Source organism: Hippocampus zosterae, chromosome 18, assembly GCF_025434085.1.
Source record: "Hippocampus zosterae strain Florida chromosome 18, ASM2543408v3, whole genome shotgun sequence".
Lineage (NCBI taxonomy): Eukaryota > Metazoa > Chordata > Actinopteri > Syngnathiformes > Syngnathidae > Hippocampus > Hippocampus zosterae.
The window spans coordinates 14,158,193-14,174,250 of NC_067468.1; the positions used below are offsets into that span (position 1 = coordinate 14,158,193).

General features: G+C 43.9%; 1 protein-coding gene and 2 long non-coding RNA genes across 4 annotated transcripts in view; all 3 read left to right on the forward strand.

The window, feature by feature from the left end:
- Window positions 1–16,058, forward strand: part of LOC127590905 (uncharacterized) — a 271,544-nt gene that overhangs the window by 172,492 nt on the left and 82,994 nt on the right. The window lies entirely within an intron of this gene.
- Window positions 1–16,058, forward strand: part of LOC127590908 (uncharacterized) — a 128,977-nt gene that overhangs the window by 31,972 nt on the left and 80,947 nt on the right. The gene's annotated exons all lie outside the window — the stretch shown is intronic.
- Window positions 3,012–15,354, forward strand: gpsm1b (G protein signaling modulator 1b). The gene is made up of 14 exons (XM_052050440.1): window positions 3,012–3,271; window positions 6,529–6,750; window positions 7,380–7,515; window positions 7,588–7,730; window positions 7,941–8,064; window positions 9,142–9,257; window positions 9,558–9,713; window positions 9,801–9,909; window positions 10,006–10,120; window positions 10,439–10,509; window positions 10,591–10,755; window positions 13,135–13,282; window positions 13,349–13,551; window positions 13,667–15,354. The coding sequence occupies exons 1-14, from the start codon at window positions 3,210–3,212 to the stop codon at window positions 13,871–13,873; spliced, it is 1,977 nt and encodes a 658-aa protein (XP_051906400.1). The 5' UTR covers window positions 3,012–3,209; the 3' UTR covers window positions 13,874–15,354.

Consider the following 16,058-nt stretch of genomic DNA (forward strand, 5'->3'; position numbering starts at 1 on the left):
AAAATTCAGAGGGGTGGCATTTATGACCCATCCTCGTTAGGTATTCAAGTTTAAAAAGAGTTTCTTTTTTTTGTGCAAGATTTCTGCTGACATGAAATGATATGTTGGAATCTTACTTTCATTGACCTGTTAAAATCTTGTTTTGAAACTAAAATGCAGTAGATATTTGACTGACAACCCCCCCCCCCTCAGGCCCCTCACATCCTCCACTGCTTCCCAAAGAGGCTTGAGAGTTGTGCAAAAGATTACATTTGCCTTTGACATTATGCAAATGAGTTTGTCATTGCTGCCCCCATGCCCCTCCCCCACACACACACTCCCCCTGTCCCGCCTCTCCCTTGTGGTCAATTAGTTTTATTGAGCGCTAGCTTTAGCCTTTAAAGAAGAAAAGCCCAAAAGCAAACCGTCTGCTTTTGATCATGCACTCCACACTAATAAACTGTCCTTGTGTCTTGCTGTCCGACTGTCCATACTTGTAATTGCAGGTGAGCTGGAGCCCATCCCAGCCAACAACAACAGTACATAGCCGTACATATTGCAATTTTTATTTTACATTTCCATAATTATAATCTATTCTCGAACATAGTGAGTACATTGTAGGTCATTTATCGTGACCACTACATAAGATAAGATAAGATAAGATAAGATAAGATAAGATAAGATATCCTTTATTCGTCCCACACTGGGGAAATTTACAGCCTCCAGCAGCAAGAATGTATGTAGAAAGAAGAAGAAAGAGAAAAAAACAACAAACATCTTTCAATTAAATGCAATATGAACACAAAATGGATACATCGCAGTACTATTTACAATTTTCCTTCACATCATTTAATTATTATTATTATTATGATTGTTATTTTTTATTCATCATCCTGACAGCATGCAATACATGCATGCAATCATGATTATTAGTAGGGGCGGGAAAAAAACTTCAATCCAGTAATGGGTTCTGATTTGACAAACCATTTAAAAATCGTTGCATCCAGAAAATCATAGCGCATCAGACGTATTGAGAGATGTGAATTGTTGTTGTTTTTTTTATATTGTTGCATGACAAAAGGTACAGCCTAATCATATCAAGTCCCATCGTGGTCCCTTTGAATCGAACGGTTGCATTTTAAAATGGTTATATCCTTGTATCGTATCGAATCGTCTTTTGAGGGATGCACACTTGCAGTAATCATTGGTAAAGTACATTCATATTGCTCAAAAATATCCAATAGTGCTAGAAAACCTGCATCTTTCTACTTTAAAGTACCACTTTTTTCATAGACCACACACACACACACGTACACACACACACACACACGTACACACATACAAGGAGGCAGATGGTTTTGTTTTTGTCAAACAGCGAGAGGCAAATTTAAGTTGCTCAGTTTAAATCTGAAATCAGCTTATACCTCCAATCTCATTTTGCTTTTGCTGCTCCACTCCGTAATGAGCTGCGGCCGCAGATATGTACACCCCCCCACCCCCCCCCCCCCCCGCATCATTATTACTATTATGACAAAAATATGAAAATGTAAGACAGGAGACTTGAAGAAGCGTATTAGTCACGAGGGTTATTCATTAAATTAAGAGGCTTCGCTGGAAATAATACACCATAACCTTGAATGGATGTTTGCGAGACTGGATTATTTAGTTGCTGTATCTTTACCAGGGTACTTTTACCCCCTTAATACTAAATTTTAAAGCAGGGCTGGCACATGATCTACATACTTTATATTATTATTATTAAAACAACAAATAAAGCCTCAGAGGAACTGTTAAGGAAACCCAAAAAGATTTAGCCTAGATATTAGAATTGTTCGCATCATGGCCCCAGAGGTTGAGATGTCATGGATTTTTATCCAGGCTGCGGCGTGGGTATCATGTGGGTACTTTCTACCACATCCCATAAAAAAAAATTAACAGGCATTGAGTACTCTAAAATCTAAATTGTCCATAGGTGTAAATGAGAGGGTAAATGGTTGTGCCACGCCATTGCCTGGTGACCTGAATGAGGATAAGCACTATAGAAAGTGAGTGGATCCATCCCATCAATGCTCAGAATATATAATAATAAACAAACATAAGATGATGAAATATAGTGGGTAACGACATTATGTCCAGGTTTTTGATGCAGGATTACGTAGTTATTTTACACAATCACTAATATTACTTCAGAGGGGGACTTAATTCAGGATATACAATATTTTAAGTATGTAACAAACCACTTATTTGACTTGATAATGGTTGGAAAATAGTTTTTTTTTTACACGCTCGGTTCTGAACATCGGTCGGGCGTTTAGACAGAACACTGCTGACCTCTAGGGGGCTTTCTGAAGTATTGCACATCTGAGCAAAAAAAAACATCCTCTAGTTTACGTCATGGACAAATTCTGACTCGTCTCGGTATAGTTATTACCGGTAAAAATGAAAATTTACTGTATTCCTTTAACATTATGGTAGTAAACAATAAGCGTTAAAATTACGACGCTAAAATAATTATTTTTGTCGAAACGTCACGATTGTTTACGTTTGTAATTGTGAGACCTGTTGCGTGACGTCAATTATTTTAGTTCGTAGGTCCTGTACGTCATGTTTGATGATTCCACTGAGAAGTGTTTGTGTGCTGTTGGATTTCCCCAAACCTTGTCCCTACTGTTGCTCTTTTCTCCTTCGCCAAACATTTAATTTGTACACAATAGAGGTAAAAGTAATAGTGCGGCCTATTCGTAAGTAAAAACGACATATTGTTTTGTGCCTATGCTCGCTTTCGTGTCGCTTTTTCAACTCAACAAGAGTTTTAGGCAATTTACCGTTCCGAGTGCTTCAATATGGGCTTTGCCTCCGTATTATTTTAAGGAATATTCTAAATATTGACTATATTAAATATTAACTAGCCGTTCAATGAAACGTTTTCGAGAGTAAACATGTCTAAAACCGAGGTGGAGTGGGAAAAAAAATATTAGCAAGTGCCACTTCCCCTGCTCGTGCTCAATTTCCTGGTACGTGACGTAAACTTGTGGGCCGGGCTACGAAACGCTGTAGCTTCCTTTCGTAGCCCTTGCCAGTCCTGTGGTGGTCCAAGAGTCTGGGGGGCGGGTGGGAAAGGGGGTGAAAGAGGCGAGCGGTTGAAGTGGGAAGGGGGGGCTTCCAAAGAGCCAATTCGCCGTGAAGGGGCCTCTTTTGGGGGCCGGGCGGAGCAGGTACGAGGCGGCAAGATGGACCAGTCGCTAGCTAATGGAGTGCAGCAGGAGCTGGCTAGCAAGCGGCTACATTCAAGGTAAGCGAATTTCACAGAAATATTTCGTTAAACCCTCCAAATGATCGAAAATGGCCGCTTGAAGCTTGGAAATGGAAAGCGGACAGGCGGTGGTTTGCGACTCTCGAGGCCGGTTGACAGGCACTGCTTGCGTTTCCAAGTCTCAAGAGCACTGGCTCGACTTGAGTGTAGACTGAGAGGGATGTACGCACCTCGAGACGTTTAGTTTATGTCCATATAAGAGAAATGAAAATAACATTTCGTGTCGAAAGTTATCACCACTGAAATACACTTACTGCACACTTTATTAGGTATACTTGCAAAATCTGAGATCCAGTACAAGCTTTGTTTGCCGATGCTGATGTGTCCGCTGCATGCGGCACATTTACAGATCAGCACGAGAATTGCGTTTTAGTGGTGACTTAGTCCCCATCTTCTTCACAAATTCCAACAGTTTGCAGGTGTCTTTGTAACATGTAATCCTTTTGTCAAACTACTCCAAGGAACAATAACTATAGTGCACTTTACACACCCTCTATTCTTGTCCTGCTGAAATCAGCCACTATGTAGACTGATGCCAATGAACCAGCTCTCAACCCATCCTAGACTTTCCTATATGGCAGTTGGCAACGCCGGCTGACACGGGGCTGAGCCTGAGCTTTGGAACAAGATGTGCTTTGTATGCGGCCCCTCGTCATCTCGCCACCGAGTGAGTGCATAACAGAGGCTTGGATCCTGCCAGCGTTTGGCCATCTCCTTTTTTTTTTATATTGCTCAGTGAGGTGCCTCTTGTCATTTTGCCAGCAAATGTGTGCTGTGGCAAAGCCCAGAGTCTGGAGAAAAAAGGCGAGCACCCATAAAGACTCATGAGATTAATTTATTCCGTGACCAAGCTTGTGAATGTTGTCATGGGGGGACGTTTTTTTTTTCATTTATTGGGGTAGGCTACAGCAAGCCCCCAACCTTTGTGAGGATAATCGGCAGCGTCTGAATTCTACAGTCCCCTGTGTCCGACCACAGGCAGGGTAATGTAGGAATGACAATTTCCCCCAAGCTGACCAATATGAATGATAATAGTGGGCTGTATTACACAGCGGCATTTTTTTGTCAACCACAAGGATGTCAAAAAGTAAAGTCACAGTGTAAAATGGAAAACCAATCATTGTTTTTCTTATGCGGTTGCTTTTCTCTTCTGTTTTCTCAGCATTCTTTCCATTAGTTTGACTCCTTCAACTCCAAATTTTCTTACTGGGGTGATTTCTGATATTCCAACTCATGAGGCTAGTTTACAACACGCAGTGCTTTTAGAAGTTGACTTTCTGCACACTTCAGTGTCTCTCTGCATCTTTTTGAACAATTCTGCCTCCGCAATTAATGGCTGTCACGTAGCCGGGAATCCTCATCAAGGAGTCCTTTCTGTCTTTGGGCCGACAGGATGCGAGACAGTCAGCGATGTTCGCAAAAGGCAGTCAGCGGGGTTCATTTCTTGCTCAAGGTCAGTTTTTCACACTGTCTTTGGGGGAATACAAGCTCAAATCTTGACGGCTGGCATCTCCTCTTCTGCTTGAATGTATCGATCATTCACATAAGAATTGTCACGGCATGCTGGCTTTTAGGGAAAATAATGACACACCGTATTGACGGAAGTCCTTTTGGCACCTCTGTGCTCTGAATCTTTTGGGATGTCTGGCGACCTAATAAGATTCCTGCTGGAGTAAGCAAATAGTTGGATTAGTCTGGGCCACTTACTGCGCTGCTTGGACACTTAAGAAGAAGGTGCAGTAGCTGTCTCATCTCTCTGAGTTTGTCGGGCTAACTGTCACAGTGGAAAGGACTTGTTTTGTAGCAAAGCTTTTTTTTTTTTCTCTGTGTGTCGCGGGGTTGTCCAAGGCTGAGGACCATCAATGGAATCATATGTGCATAGTAAAAAGAGAAGTAGCACAACAGCTGCTTGCCTGACTGACCTCAGCAAGTTTTCTGATGACTTTGAAGTCAAAATGCTTCCCCCCCGTTTTTTTTCCGAGAGGCAAAGCTGGGTCGGCTCCATCTTGGAATCGTCTACTAGACGGTCTGTTTGTAGAACCTGAGAAGCAGATGTGATTCTTGGGACTCGAACTTGCACTTGGAATTCTCTTTTTTTTTTCTTTTTTTTGGGAGTAATAATCCCAAAGGCCAGTATGAGAGAGTTCACTGTGATTTATATCGTCTGACTCTGTCGTGTCAAATTGCTCAGACATCAAACGCCTCACCGTGATGGCGTCGGCTTCACGCCCTCTCACGGGGGCGGAGCAGGCGGTGTGCCGGCTGGTGCACCGTGGCCCTCGGCCTCAGGCCATGCTTAAACCCTTACGCTTGGAGTTGCAGGTGTTTGTGGACAAGACCCGTGCCAAGCAAAAGCACAGGTAATTAGCCCATGAATACACGTCAGGCCTCTCAAGGGATACAGTGGCTTCTGGTCTTGTGGAAAGTTTTGACATGAAGTTGTAAAAGTTACAACTTCATTTTCATACAGGTGCTCTCCAAATCATGCGACTTAACTGAGCGTGATGTCTTTTTCTCTGTGTATTTATGTTGCACATTTTAGTTTTTGTTGTTGTTGTTGTTGTTGTTTTTTTTTTTTTTGCATGGCTCGAATACTGCTTTGGAATGTCTTCAGTGAAATGTTCCAGATTTTTCCGAACCCCCAAGCAAATCATTGAAGTAGTTTTTTTTTGTGATTATGCAGACAAGGTGTAAGAAATGCTTGATTTATGTTCTTGATTCACTACTACAGTGAAATGGCCCTTCGTGTTTTCTCCCACTAAACCTATTACCCAATCACATATGGCACACGCCGTCTTTCCTATCGAGGCAGCATATGTAGATTAAATTAGATTGAGGGGTAATCCTTGACTAACTCCACATTTCATCCGGAATTCGGTTTTGCCATCAAATATGCTCCCCTTTAGTTCATCCCGGATTATGTTCACACACTTTTCATGGAATTTTCAGCTTGATTTACAATAACGCACTTGTGAACGGACACAAAGATGCCTTGTGCGATGCCTCAAACAGTGCAATTGATCCAGTGGTTGTCATGGTTACCCAAGTATTGCGTTTGAGAAGCCTCCCGCTGAAAAGCCGTCTTACGCTGTACATCTTTGTGCCACCCGGGTTACACAGTCAACAGGTGTCATTGCTTCAAGAGACAATAAGACAGCCCTTGTTGTCATTGAGATGATGCCGGTTCGAAAAGAGTTGTCAAAAGTGTAACAAATACCCCAATGATCATCATCCAGGATGGAGGCGTCCTGCTTGGAGTTGGCCCTGGAAGGGGAGCGCCTGTGCAAGGCAGGGGACTGCAAAGGTGGCACGGCGTTCTTCGAGGCGGCTGTGCAGGTTGGCACGGATGACCTCAAGACCCTCAGCGCCATCTACAGCCAGCTGGGCAACGCCTACTTCTACCTGAAGGAGTATGGGAAAGCCCTAGAGTACCACAAGCACGATCTCACGCTGGCCAGGTGAGGAAAATTGCTGAAATTGCAGAACCCTCGGCGATGATTACAAACGCAAGCGATCGTCACCTGCGTCCTCATTTTCCATTTCTCTTCCAACACAGTTTTTGGGGTTAAAAAAAGTGCTAAATCACGTTTTTAACTGGACACCAACCAAGTCAAGTCCTGCATCAACCTGGATTTTTGATACAAACACTTTCAGTAAATTGTAATCACCACAGGCATGTTCGCTGTGGAGTTATTTTTTTTTTGGGGGGGGGATTGTGTGTATGTAGGTGATGATTTGTTGTCGTGTTGTTCACACACGATGTGATGGGGGGAAAAAGTGAGTGGACTTTGATTGAGGAGCTCGATGAGAAATCTGGTATCCCATTGTGAATCCAGGTGGTATTTCGTTAGCAGGGGGAGAGATTAAAGACCCCCAGGGGCAAGATTTACCTCGTTACATTACAGACCCGGCAGGGCCGCGGGGAGCTGGTCCCGGTGAACCCGCTCATTAAAAAGCTCTTTACTGCCTCTTCTAATTAAATCAAGTTTAAGCGCTGCACTTTACTAGATAAACCAGGGCCAGTTAATTTAATCAAGAATAGCTTTATTAACACAAGCAGTAACGCGCAGGCATCATGCTCTGGCAGGACAATCGGAGATCGAATCGGAGAAGGAAAAGCCAGCGGTAACCTTGGCAACACGCTGAAAGTGCTGTGTCGCTTTGACGAAGCCGCCGTCTGCTGCCAAAGACATTTGGACATCTCTCAAGAGCAAGGCGACAAGGTCCGAAGAGCTTCTCTGGATGTCACAACCACAGCTATGTGTCTTTTTTTTTTACTCTTAATTGTGCTTTAGGTGGGTGAGGCCCGTGCGCTTTACAACATGGGCAACGTGTTCCATGCCAAAGGGAAGCAGCAGTTGTGGGGCTGTACCCAGGAGCCTGGAGACCTTCCCCCTGACGTCAGAGACACGCTGCAACGAGCCACGAGCTTTTACGAGTTTGTAGTCATCTTCACATTGAATGCCAATCAATGATACCATTGTAGAAATAGAATATGGCTTCATTAAAACGCGTTGGAAAAGAATTCTTTCCACAGTAATGGTGGCCCGTGACAAAACATAAGTGTGATACTCCTGCTCTCTATGGTCTTTTTGCTAGGTTGAGCGTTAACATTACCTACATACTCAGTTGTGTGCTGTGTCTTCAGGATGAATTTGTGTTTGGTGAAAGAACTGGGCGATCGCGCCGCTCAGGGCAGAGCGTATGGCAACCTGGGCAACACGCACTACCTTCTGGGCAACTTTGTTGAAGCCATCAAATTCCACAGGCAGGTCAGACATACTGAGAGTTTACCTTCTCTCTTTATTACTTTTGCACATGTATGAATTATTTTGTTGTTGTTGTTATGCGAGCATGGGACCAGTCAGAGACTCGGAGTTTGAGTCAGTAACTTGGCTGTCATTCGGTCTCATTGATATATAACAAGTTTGTCAGCTCGCTCTATGAGCGTGAGCATCTGTCACGTCACGCTTATTTGTTTTTCCGCTTGAATTTGCATGCACAGTGTTTTGGTGGGTTGAGTGCAATGCTATGCGGTTGGAGGGTCCCGGTCAACTGTCTCTGAGCTGCTGTCATGTACACGCCAGACAAAAGTCTGTGCTTTGCAAAAACTCTGAGATGGAGACAATTAGCACCATTTTACACTGTCAGGAAAGGGCGTATTTTTTTTCCCATGTCACTTTTCTGCATAAACAGCGCAAATAAGGAACGTCTGGAAACGGTCTACCCAGCAGTTTTCAGACAGGTGGATCAGCGTCTTAACAGAAGATAAAAGATGCTTACGTTTACGTAAAGCTCCTTTTATATTGCCTGTGTCATTTTTGCACCTATTTTTCATTTTACTGTTCTGCCTAAAAGCTTTGAACAGGACGAGAATAAGCTGACCTGGCAATTTTCCGCCTTCAGAGGTAGCGTCCGTGGTGCACCCGGGACGGGACTGTGCCTGTGTGTAAATCCCCCTTTTATATCGCCGTAAAAGCTCGGTTCTACCTTAATGGTGGCCTGGGGCTACATCGCAACTGTCTCGACAACTGCAGATCACAGACGCTGGCCGCACTGGGCCAGTACAAATCATATAAGTAAATGCATTCAAATGAACATGTACTTACATATTCAATGTTTTGAGTTTTATCTCCTCAAATTGCTCAATTATGCACATTTTTTGTTTTGCCTATTTTTCGCCCATAACAATGTCTGAAGAATTGAAACGTGTATTATTTCATGAATATACATAGCCAGCACAATGTGTGTCTGTGTATAAAGACCCTTCTGAAAATAAATGTGGCCAGTGCAAACATTTGACTCTGACGTCATGCTCATCACTTAAATTTGCGTCCTGTCATCCACAGAGATTATCCATAGCAAAGGAGTTTGGCGACAAAGCGGCAGAGCGACGAGCCTACAGCAATTTGGGCAATGCTCTGATATTCCTGGGCCAGTTCAGCACAGCCACAGACTACTATAGGTGAGAGAAAAGCCAGTCTGACCTCTAGCGGTGGTTAAAGGAAGTGACACAAGCCGAATTATGGAGAGCAGCAGTCCCCGAAGTTATTTATTTTTTTGTGCCACACAAAGGTTTCACGAACAACAATATTTTGACGCATGGTTATTGAAACAAATAATAGATGATTAAAAAATACAATATCGCGATAAAACCCACATTTTAAGTTGGACTATAAGTATAGTACCGGTACCATATTTAGGGAACGTTGACAACGGAGGAAACGAATTACACAAAATGACATTTTTTTTCTCGGTCTTGTAGAAAAACTCTGCAGCTGTCACGGCAGCTGAGGGACCAGGTGATGGAGGCCCAGGCCTGTTATAGCCTTGGAAACACCTACACACTTTTGCAGCAATATGACAAAGCCATAGAGTACCACCTCAAGCACCTGTATATTGCTCAGGATCTCACAGACAGGTAAAGCAATGGTTGGTGACATGACATTTACACAAAACCCAGCATACAAGTGAAAATGCATTCTGAGAACTGGGCGTGTTTTGTCAGAGTTGGCGAAGGCCGAGCCTGCTGGAGTCTGGGAAACGCCTATGTGTCTTTAGCCAATCACAAACAAGCGCTCCACTACGCCCGGAAACATTTGGAGATCTCCAAAGAAGTGAGGGCCTTTTTTCCATTAAAAGAAATGCATATTAAAGCTTCTGTGCTTTATTTAAATTTATTTTTTACCTCTGCCTATTTCTCTATATGACAGATTGGGGACAGGAACGGAGAGCTGACGGCCAGGATGAATGTGGAGCAGCTGATGGAGGCATTGGGTGTTAGCGACAGTGACCTTTCACCTTCTAGTTCAGAGTTTGAGATGCAAGGTGACACAACAATTTTAGTTGGTTTCGCTTTCGTTAGCTTCTTATCCGTTTTTGAGGCCTGATTTGGATGTGAAGCTATCCAATTAATCTCTCATGACTTGCATCTTTTTTGGGTCACATGCACACACACACACACAGCCGTGTCAAGATGTGACGTGATTGTCGGCCGAGAGCTCACTTTTAAATTGTCCGTTTTCTCCACGGCATCCAAGCAGTCAAACAGACTCGTATTCATTTGTATCATAAAAGCCCTGACCACACCGTGGCCGCTGGCAACATGCTTCGTGTTGTCTCATGATGCTGTTTTTACGCTTCAAGGAGCCAGGCCCAAATTCACCAAGAGGAACAGCATGGACAGCGTTGAGCTGTGGAAGCTGTCTTCATATAAGGTAAAAATGCTTGTACACGGCGTCGCAAGTTGTCCATAGCTCTCGGCGTCCGGCCCTCACTCAATGACTTGCTTTCTGTAGGACGGTGAAGGCCACGAGACCGAAAGCATACCCAGAAGGTCTCCGAGTCAGACGCCGCAGAAAAGGAAAGGCTATCCTGATAGCCGGTTGTCGGATGGAAGGCCCTGGCTGGACTCTCCCGTGGATGCAGATGACATCAATCTGCAAGTCTTGCCTCCGCTGCCTGTGAGTAGACAACTCCAAGTCTCGTCCCTCAGGTGGTGGCTTAAACTTAAGCCAATAAGCAACTCTCTGGAGCATACCTCTGCCAAGAAGATTACATTTTCATTGCTGTTGCCGTTGTCTTAAAATCAGTCCTTCTCATATAGTAGAGCTTTTGCGCTTACTCCCTGTCCAGCATGTCCTCAGATCTCCTCTCATTTTTGTGACACAGTTAGCTAGTTAAATTGGGCATTCCTTTAATTTCCCAGGAGCTAGCTAGCTCAACATGATATAATAGCCCTCCCACAGTGGACAAGTACTCATCCCTCATCAGATTTGTCACATAACAGGCTTTTATAGCTGCCAATGCCTTATACACATACCCGAGCAAAGCAAGTGCAACTCCGAAACTATGTGCGCATCCACACAGCAACAGAATCTGCTGTCAGACAGCAACGTTTGCTTTTAACACAACAGCCTTGTGTCAGTTGTTAAATGACATGGAGACATTCCCTTGAACATTATACCGGTGTCCGGTACTGTCTTTAAAGGGAGAAGAGTGGACTTATTCCTCCATTTCATGTTGGTGCTGTTTACACAGGAAAGCGACACTGGGAGATACGATGGGAAAAATGCCAGGTTTTACATTGTTGGTGCACTCACCTGCTAGATTGGCAAGCCTCACTCCATTCATTTCCCACCTATGTTTCTGAGTTGCAGGCAAATTTGTAATTACATTGATAGCGACCTTTTATTTTATTTTTTGTTTTGATTTTTGAAAGGAAAATGCCAGCTCTGTAAGAGGGATTGTCGAGAGAGGCGTAATCTATAACAGCAAGGCGTAATATTGCGGGCGCGACGTTGACCTCCAGTTTCTTTAAGGTGCCAAACACTGTCACGAAACAAAAAAAAATTGTGATTTCATCGACAGCGCTAATGGGGCTCTTGACATACTAACTTTAGCAGGCTCGAGTACCTCATTTCAGTCACTTTGCAGCTGTCAGTGTTGCTGGAGAAAACAATACTGCAACATTAACAACTACCTTTTGTATACTTTCTGCTCGGCTGTAAATGGGGGGGTTTACTTGGTTTACTTGGTTTAATTCTTGGATTACTTACCAAGAATTAATTCAATTCTAAAAAAAAAAGTCTGTCAATATTGATTCCACCTCATTCGTTATATTGCTGTATCGTTGGCATAGAAACAATGCTCGCTTGACATCGTTGCTTCTAGTTGTCCAAGTGTGGCCAACGTTGGCATGCAATCTACTCATAACTGCGCCTCACACCCGCCCTCTTCCCTCCCCCCCCACGAGCACTCTGATAATGTGACCTTGATCACAGAGGCACTTCCTACCCCCCTCCTCACCGCCAACCCTTCCCATAATGACTTGTTTTCCCACAGTGGCTGAATGGCACAAAAACGGCTAGCAGGAGAGAGTAGTGAGGGAGTGCGAAAAAGAGTCGGGGAGGGAGGGAGAGCATGTGCTTGAAAGCTGCAATAGAAGGACACAATTGGGGAGCAGAGGGGCTTTGAGGGATGCAAGGTGGTTGGGGGGGACCGAAGGGGAGAGGCAAGACAGAGGGTGAGTTGAGAAGAGGGAGCGCAGCAGCCGGTGAGTTGTTTCATTCATTTTCAATTGAACAAAGTTAGCCTTCACTCTCACCGATGTCTTTACGTGTTGCTCTTCTTTCCTATGTCGGTTCAAAGTTAAAATGCAAATGATGAAAAAATGTGTCATTTTTGTCTGTCGCTGCCAGCGGACTCCTGCTGACCTACTTCACATCATGCCGTCAGGCGTAGGGGCCGTAGCTTTTATTTTAAGCCCGAACACCGAATACGACTGTATATATGTATTAGGTGTGGCAATATCATTGGAATTAACTGAGACTACTCGCAGGAATTGCGCATAGCGAAGTTTGATGAAGGTCATGTCCACAAATGCTCATTATAGTTTCACATATTTTCCACGTGCTGGGTTGGGGGAAAAAAAAGAAGCATAAATCCTTAACAAAAGGTCACTGTCTGATGGCATACTTTTCCACAACAGGAACTTTACCCCCGAGCTTGGAACGTTTGGAGGACAATGAGAACTTTTGTCTCCGTTTTGTACCGGGCTAATTTATCAATGCCAAAAGAAGACTCTGCTGATCTGATTCTAACATTTTGAGGACTAAAACTCGTGTCTGCAAAATGTGTTAGAAATGCAGGCATATGGACACATCAAAGAAGACACTCACATTGCACTAATGGAGGTCTCTTGAGATTCCATCACTTCCCCATTTCACTCGATGGGAAAATCCTCATTAAGCGTCATTATGGGCATCCTGTTCGGCTATCTCGTGGGCAGGTTAGGTGTTTCCTAAAATGGCTGATTGTGTGTGCGCATGTCTGTGTGTTAGAAACTTGGCCGTGACCCTTCCGATGAGGACTGCTTTTTCGACCTGCTCAGCAAGTTCCAAAGCAGCCGCATGGATGATCAGCGCTGCCGCCTCGATGAACCACACAACGGCGACGGCCAAGGCGGTGCCGCCCTGAGCGACATTATCGGTCGGTTTCTTGGTCTTCCCGCATTGAGGCGCTGTGAAACTGACACCTTGCACCGCTTCCCCCAAGATCCCGCAGTGACCACCTCCCCCCAGACGGAGGAGCTCTTTGATTTGATCGCTAGCTCTCAAAGTCGCCGCCTGGATGACCAGCGCGTCAACGTGGGCAACCTCCCGGGTCTCAGGATCACACAGAACAACCTGGGACACTTGGTGGGGGAGGGAGAGCAGGAGCCCGGCGACGACTTCTTCAACATGCTCATCAAGTGCCAGGTAAGCGCTTGACCCATGGACATAATCAAGTGAAGTACTCCGCCCATGTGAAAGTCAACACAGTATCTCTTTGCCAGTGGATGTTGAATATTTAACATTTTGCGTGTGACTGCAGTCCTCTCGGATCGACGACCAGCGGTGTTCCCCCCCCGAAGCGGGCCCCCATGCTCCCACAGTGCCTGACGAGGACTTCTTCAGCTTAATCCAGCGGGTACAGGCCAAGCGCATGGACGAGCAGCGTGTCCACCTGTCCAACGACGAGCAGGACAGTCCAGGAGAGGAGTCGCCCGATACCGAGCCGCCCGGCGGGTTCCCCAGCTAGGGATGCGGGAGAAAGCGCCCCCCCCCCCCATCGCCCAGAGAAGATAATAAATGCACGTTAGGACGGGCTGCTTGCTAACAAAAATGTCCACGTGCGACAGGTGGTGCCATTAAATTAATATGTGTAAATATAATGGGGAAATATTCGCATTTTTGCACGACCATGAAATTTCTCAATATTTGACCGCCATCGTGCTCAATAACATAACTTGTGAACTCAGATCTGATGCCTTAATCAGCATTTTCTTTTCCCAGACTCAAGATTGTATTTGTAGAAGCACACCAACTGTTTAGGACTCATTTGAATTCTAGCGCTCAATGATTTTTGCACTGAAATCTAAAAACCAGTTTATGGACCTTAGTAATACATTGCGTCAATCATGTACATTTTCTTCCCCCGTTTTTATTTTGTAGGCAACATGTTGTATGACTTGTTAGCACAGCTGCCTCACAGTTCTGAGGTTGGGGATTTGAATGTCAGCTCTGGACTTTGTTTGTGGGGCTTGCATGTTCTCCCCGTGCTTCTGTGGGATTCCACCCATGTTCCCAAAACATGCATACTAGGCTCATTGAAGATTCGAAGACTAGTCTGTCTATGAACCAGGCGACTGGCATTTGTTTGGTGCGGGGTGTATATGTGCTAAGATACAATGCCAAATCTTGTTTTAATGATTTTTGGGGCAAAAAAAAAATGCTTGAATCATTGCTGCTTGAAGCATTCAAACAAGACTGGTGTCACTGATGTTCAGTGATGGTATTACTGTAGTTAATACTATGCAGTGGTGAAATTTGAAAACATGTCATGCTAAATATTCTAGAATACAATGCATCAAACCATAAGTGAGATTACTGAGCAAAAAGTGAAGTACAGTATTATGAAAGGCCACAGTTAATGTGGATGATATACTGCACCCTTGTGGTCAAAGCCCCGTATTACCTCTGTAATTCAATGTATTGGGAGTACTACTGTATTACTGTTTAACCCCCCGTCCACAGTGAGTGTCAAACTGTCGTGATATTGAACTTGACCCAAGCTGAAACTCTGCATTTTTGATAGATAACTACAAAGGGCTGTGAGAGGTTTGCCGAGGAAACCCCTTGAGGTGCAGACAAGTCAGCTAAAGACCCTTTTAAGCGGTTAGTAATGTGATATGTTTAATGGTACGAACATGTTTAATATGACCTGCTATATATATATATATATATATATATATATATATATATATATGTGTGTGTGTGTGAGACACAATGGTGGCCACATACCTCATTTTTTGTACCTCAAAATATGACTCAGAAGAGGTAAAAAAAAATAAATACATGTTGGGAGTTTGTGTGATTCAACTTACCAGGTATGCTTTCATTGGTCACTGCCATAATTTGTATATACACAGTATATAAATATATTTTGTATTTATGTTCCATTTGGGGGAAGCGAACAAGTCCGCTGTGCTTTTAATAAAAATGTTGCAGGTTACTTGTGGATCTGTGCTTGTCATACACATTTTTTTTCACATTCTGCACAAGTTTTCTGCTTAACTCAGCCGTCCGCAGCTGATATGATTGCAAAAGGAAGGGAAATGTCAAAGACATTGCATTGAATAGATGCCATTTCACAATGCTTGCTGGAACCAAGCACAAAAGGCCTCTTAACAAAAGCTGCCTTATTGTGTTGTCATGTGTACAGTTCAAACAATGTGAACTGAACAACAGTACAAATTTGTGGAAAAAAACATTTAATTGACCAAGTTATGACATTGGAGTTTCAGGCCCGACGCCGGCCATACAGTCTATATTATTCATCCTCTGCAGAGAACAACTAGTAGAGCATCTTCCTGAGCCGATGTGTAGGCATGTGTGATACTGCCCCCTAGTGGCAAAGGTACCCACAGCAGGAGTTTAATTATGCATTGATGTACAAACTATTTCTTAACTCACTAAGTTATTAATGTATGTTTTTTATGAACAAACTATACTTCGGTACTTCCGAAACCTGACAATTGCCAGGCCAATGTCTGCTTTTAAAAGGCAGTGTGCAAGTGGCTTTTGGTACAGGTCCTGTCACGACTCTGAAAGCTGGTCTTCCCTCCATTCTCCATTCGTACGATTTAAACAAAAGAGTAATGCAAAGTCATGTATTTGTTCAATTGCCACCATTTCCAGGTGGTGCATAACGGTTCTGCCACATT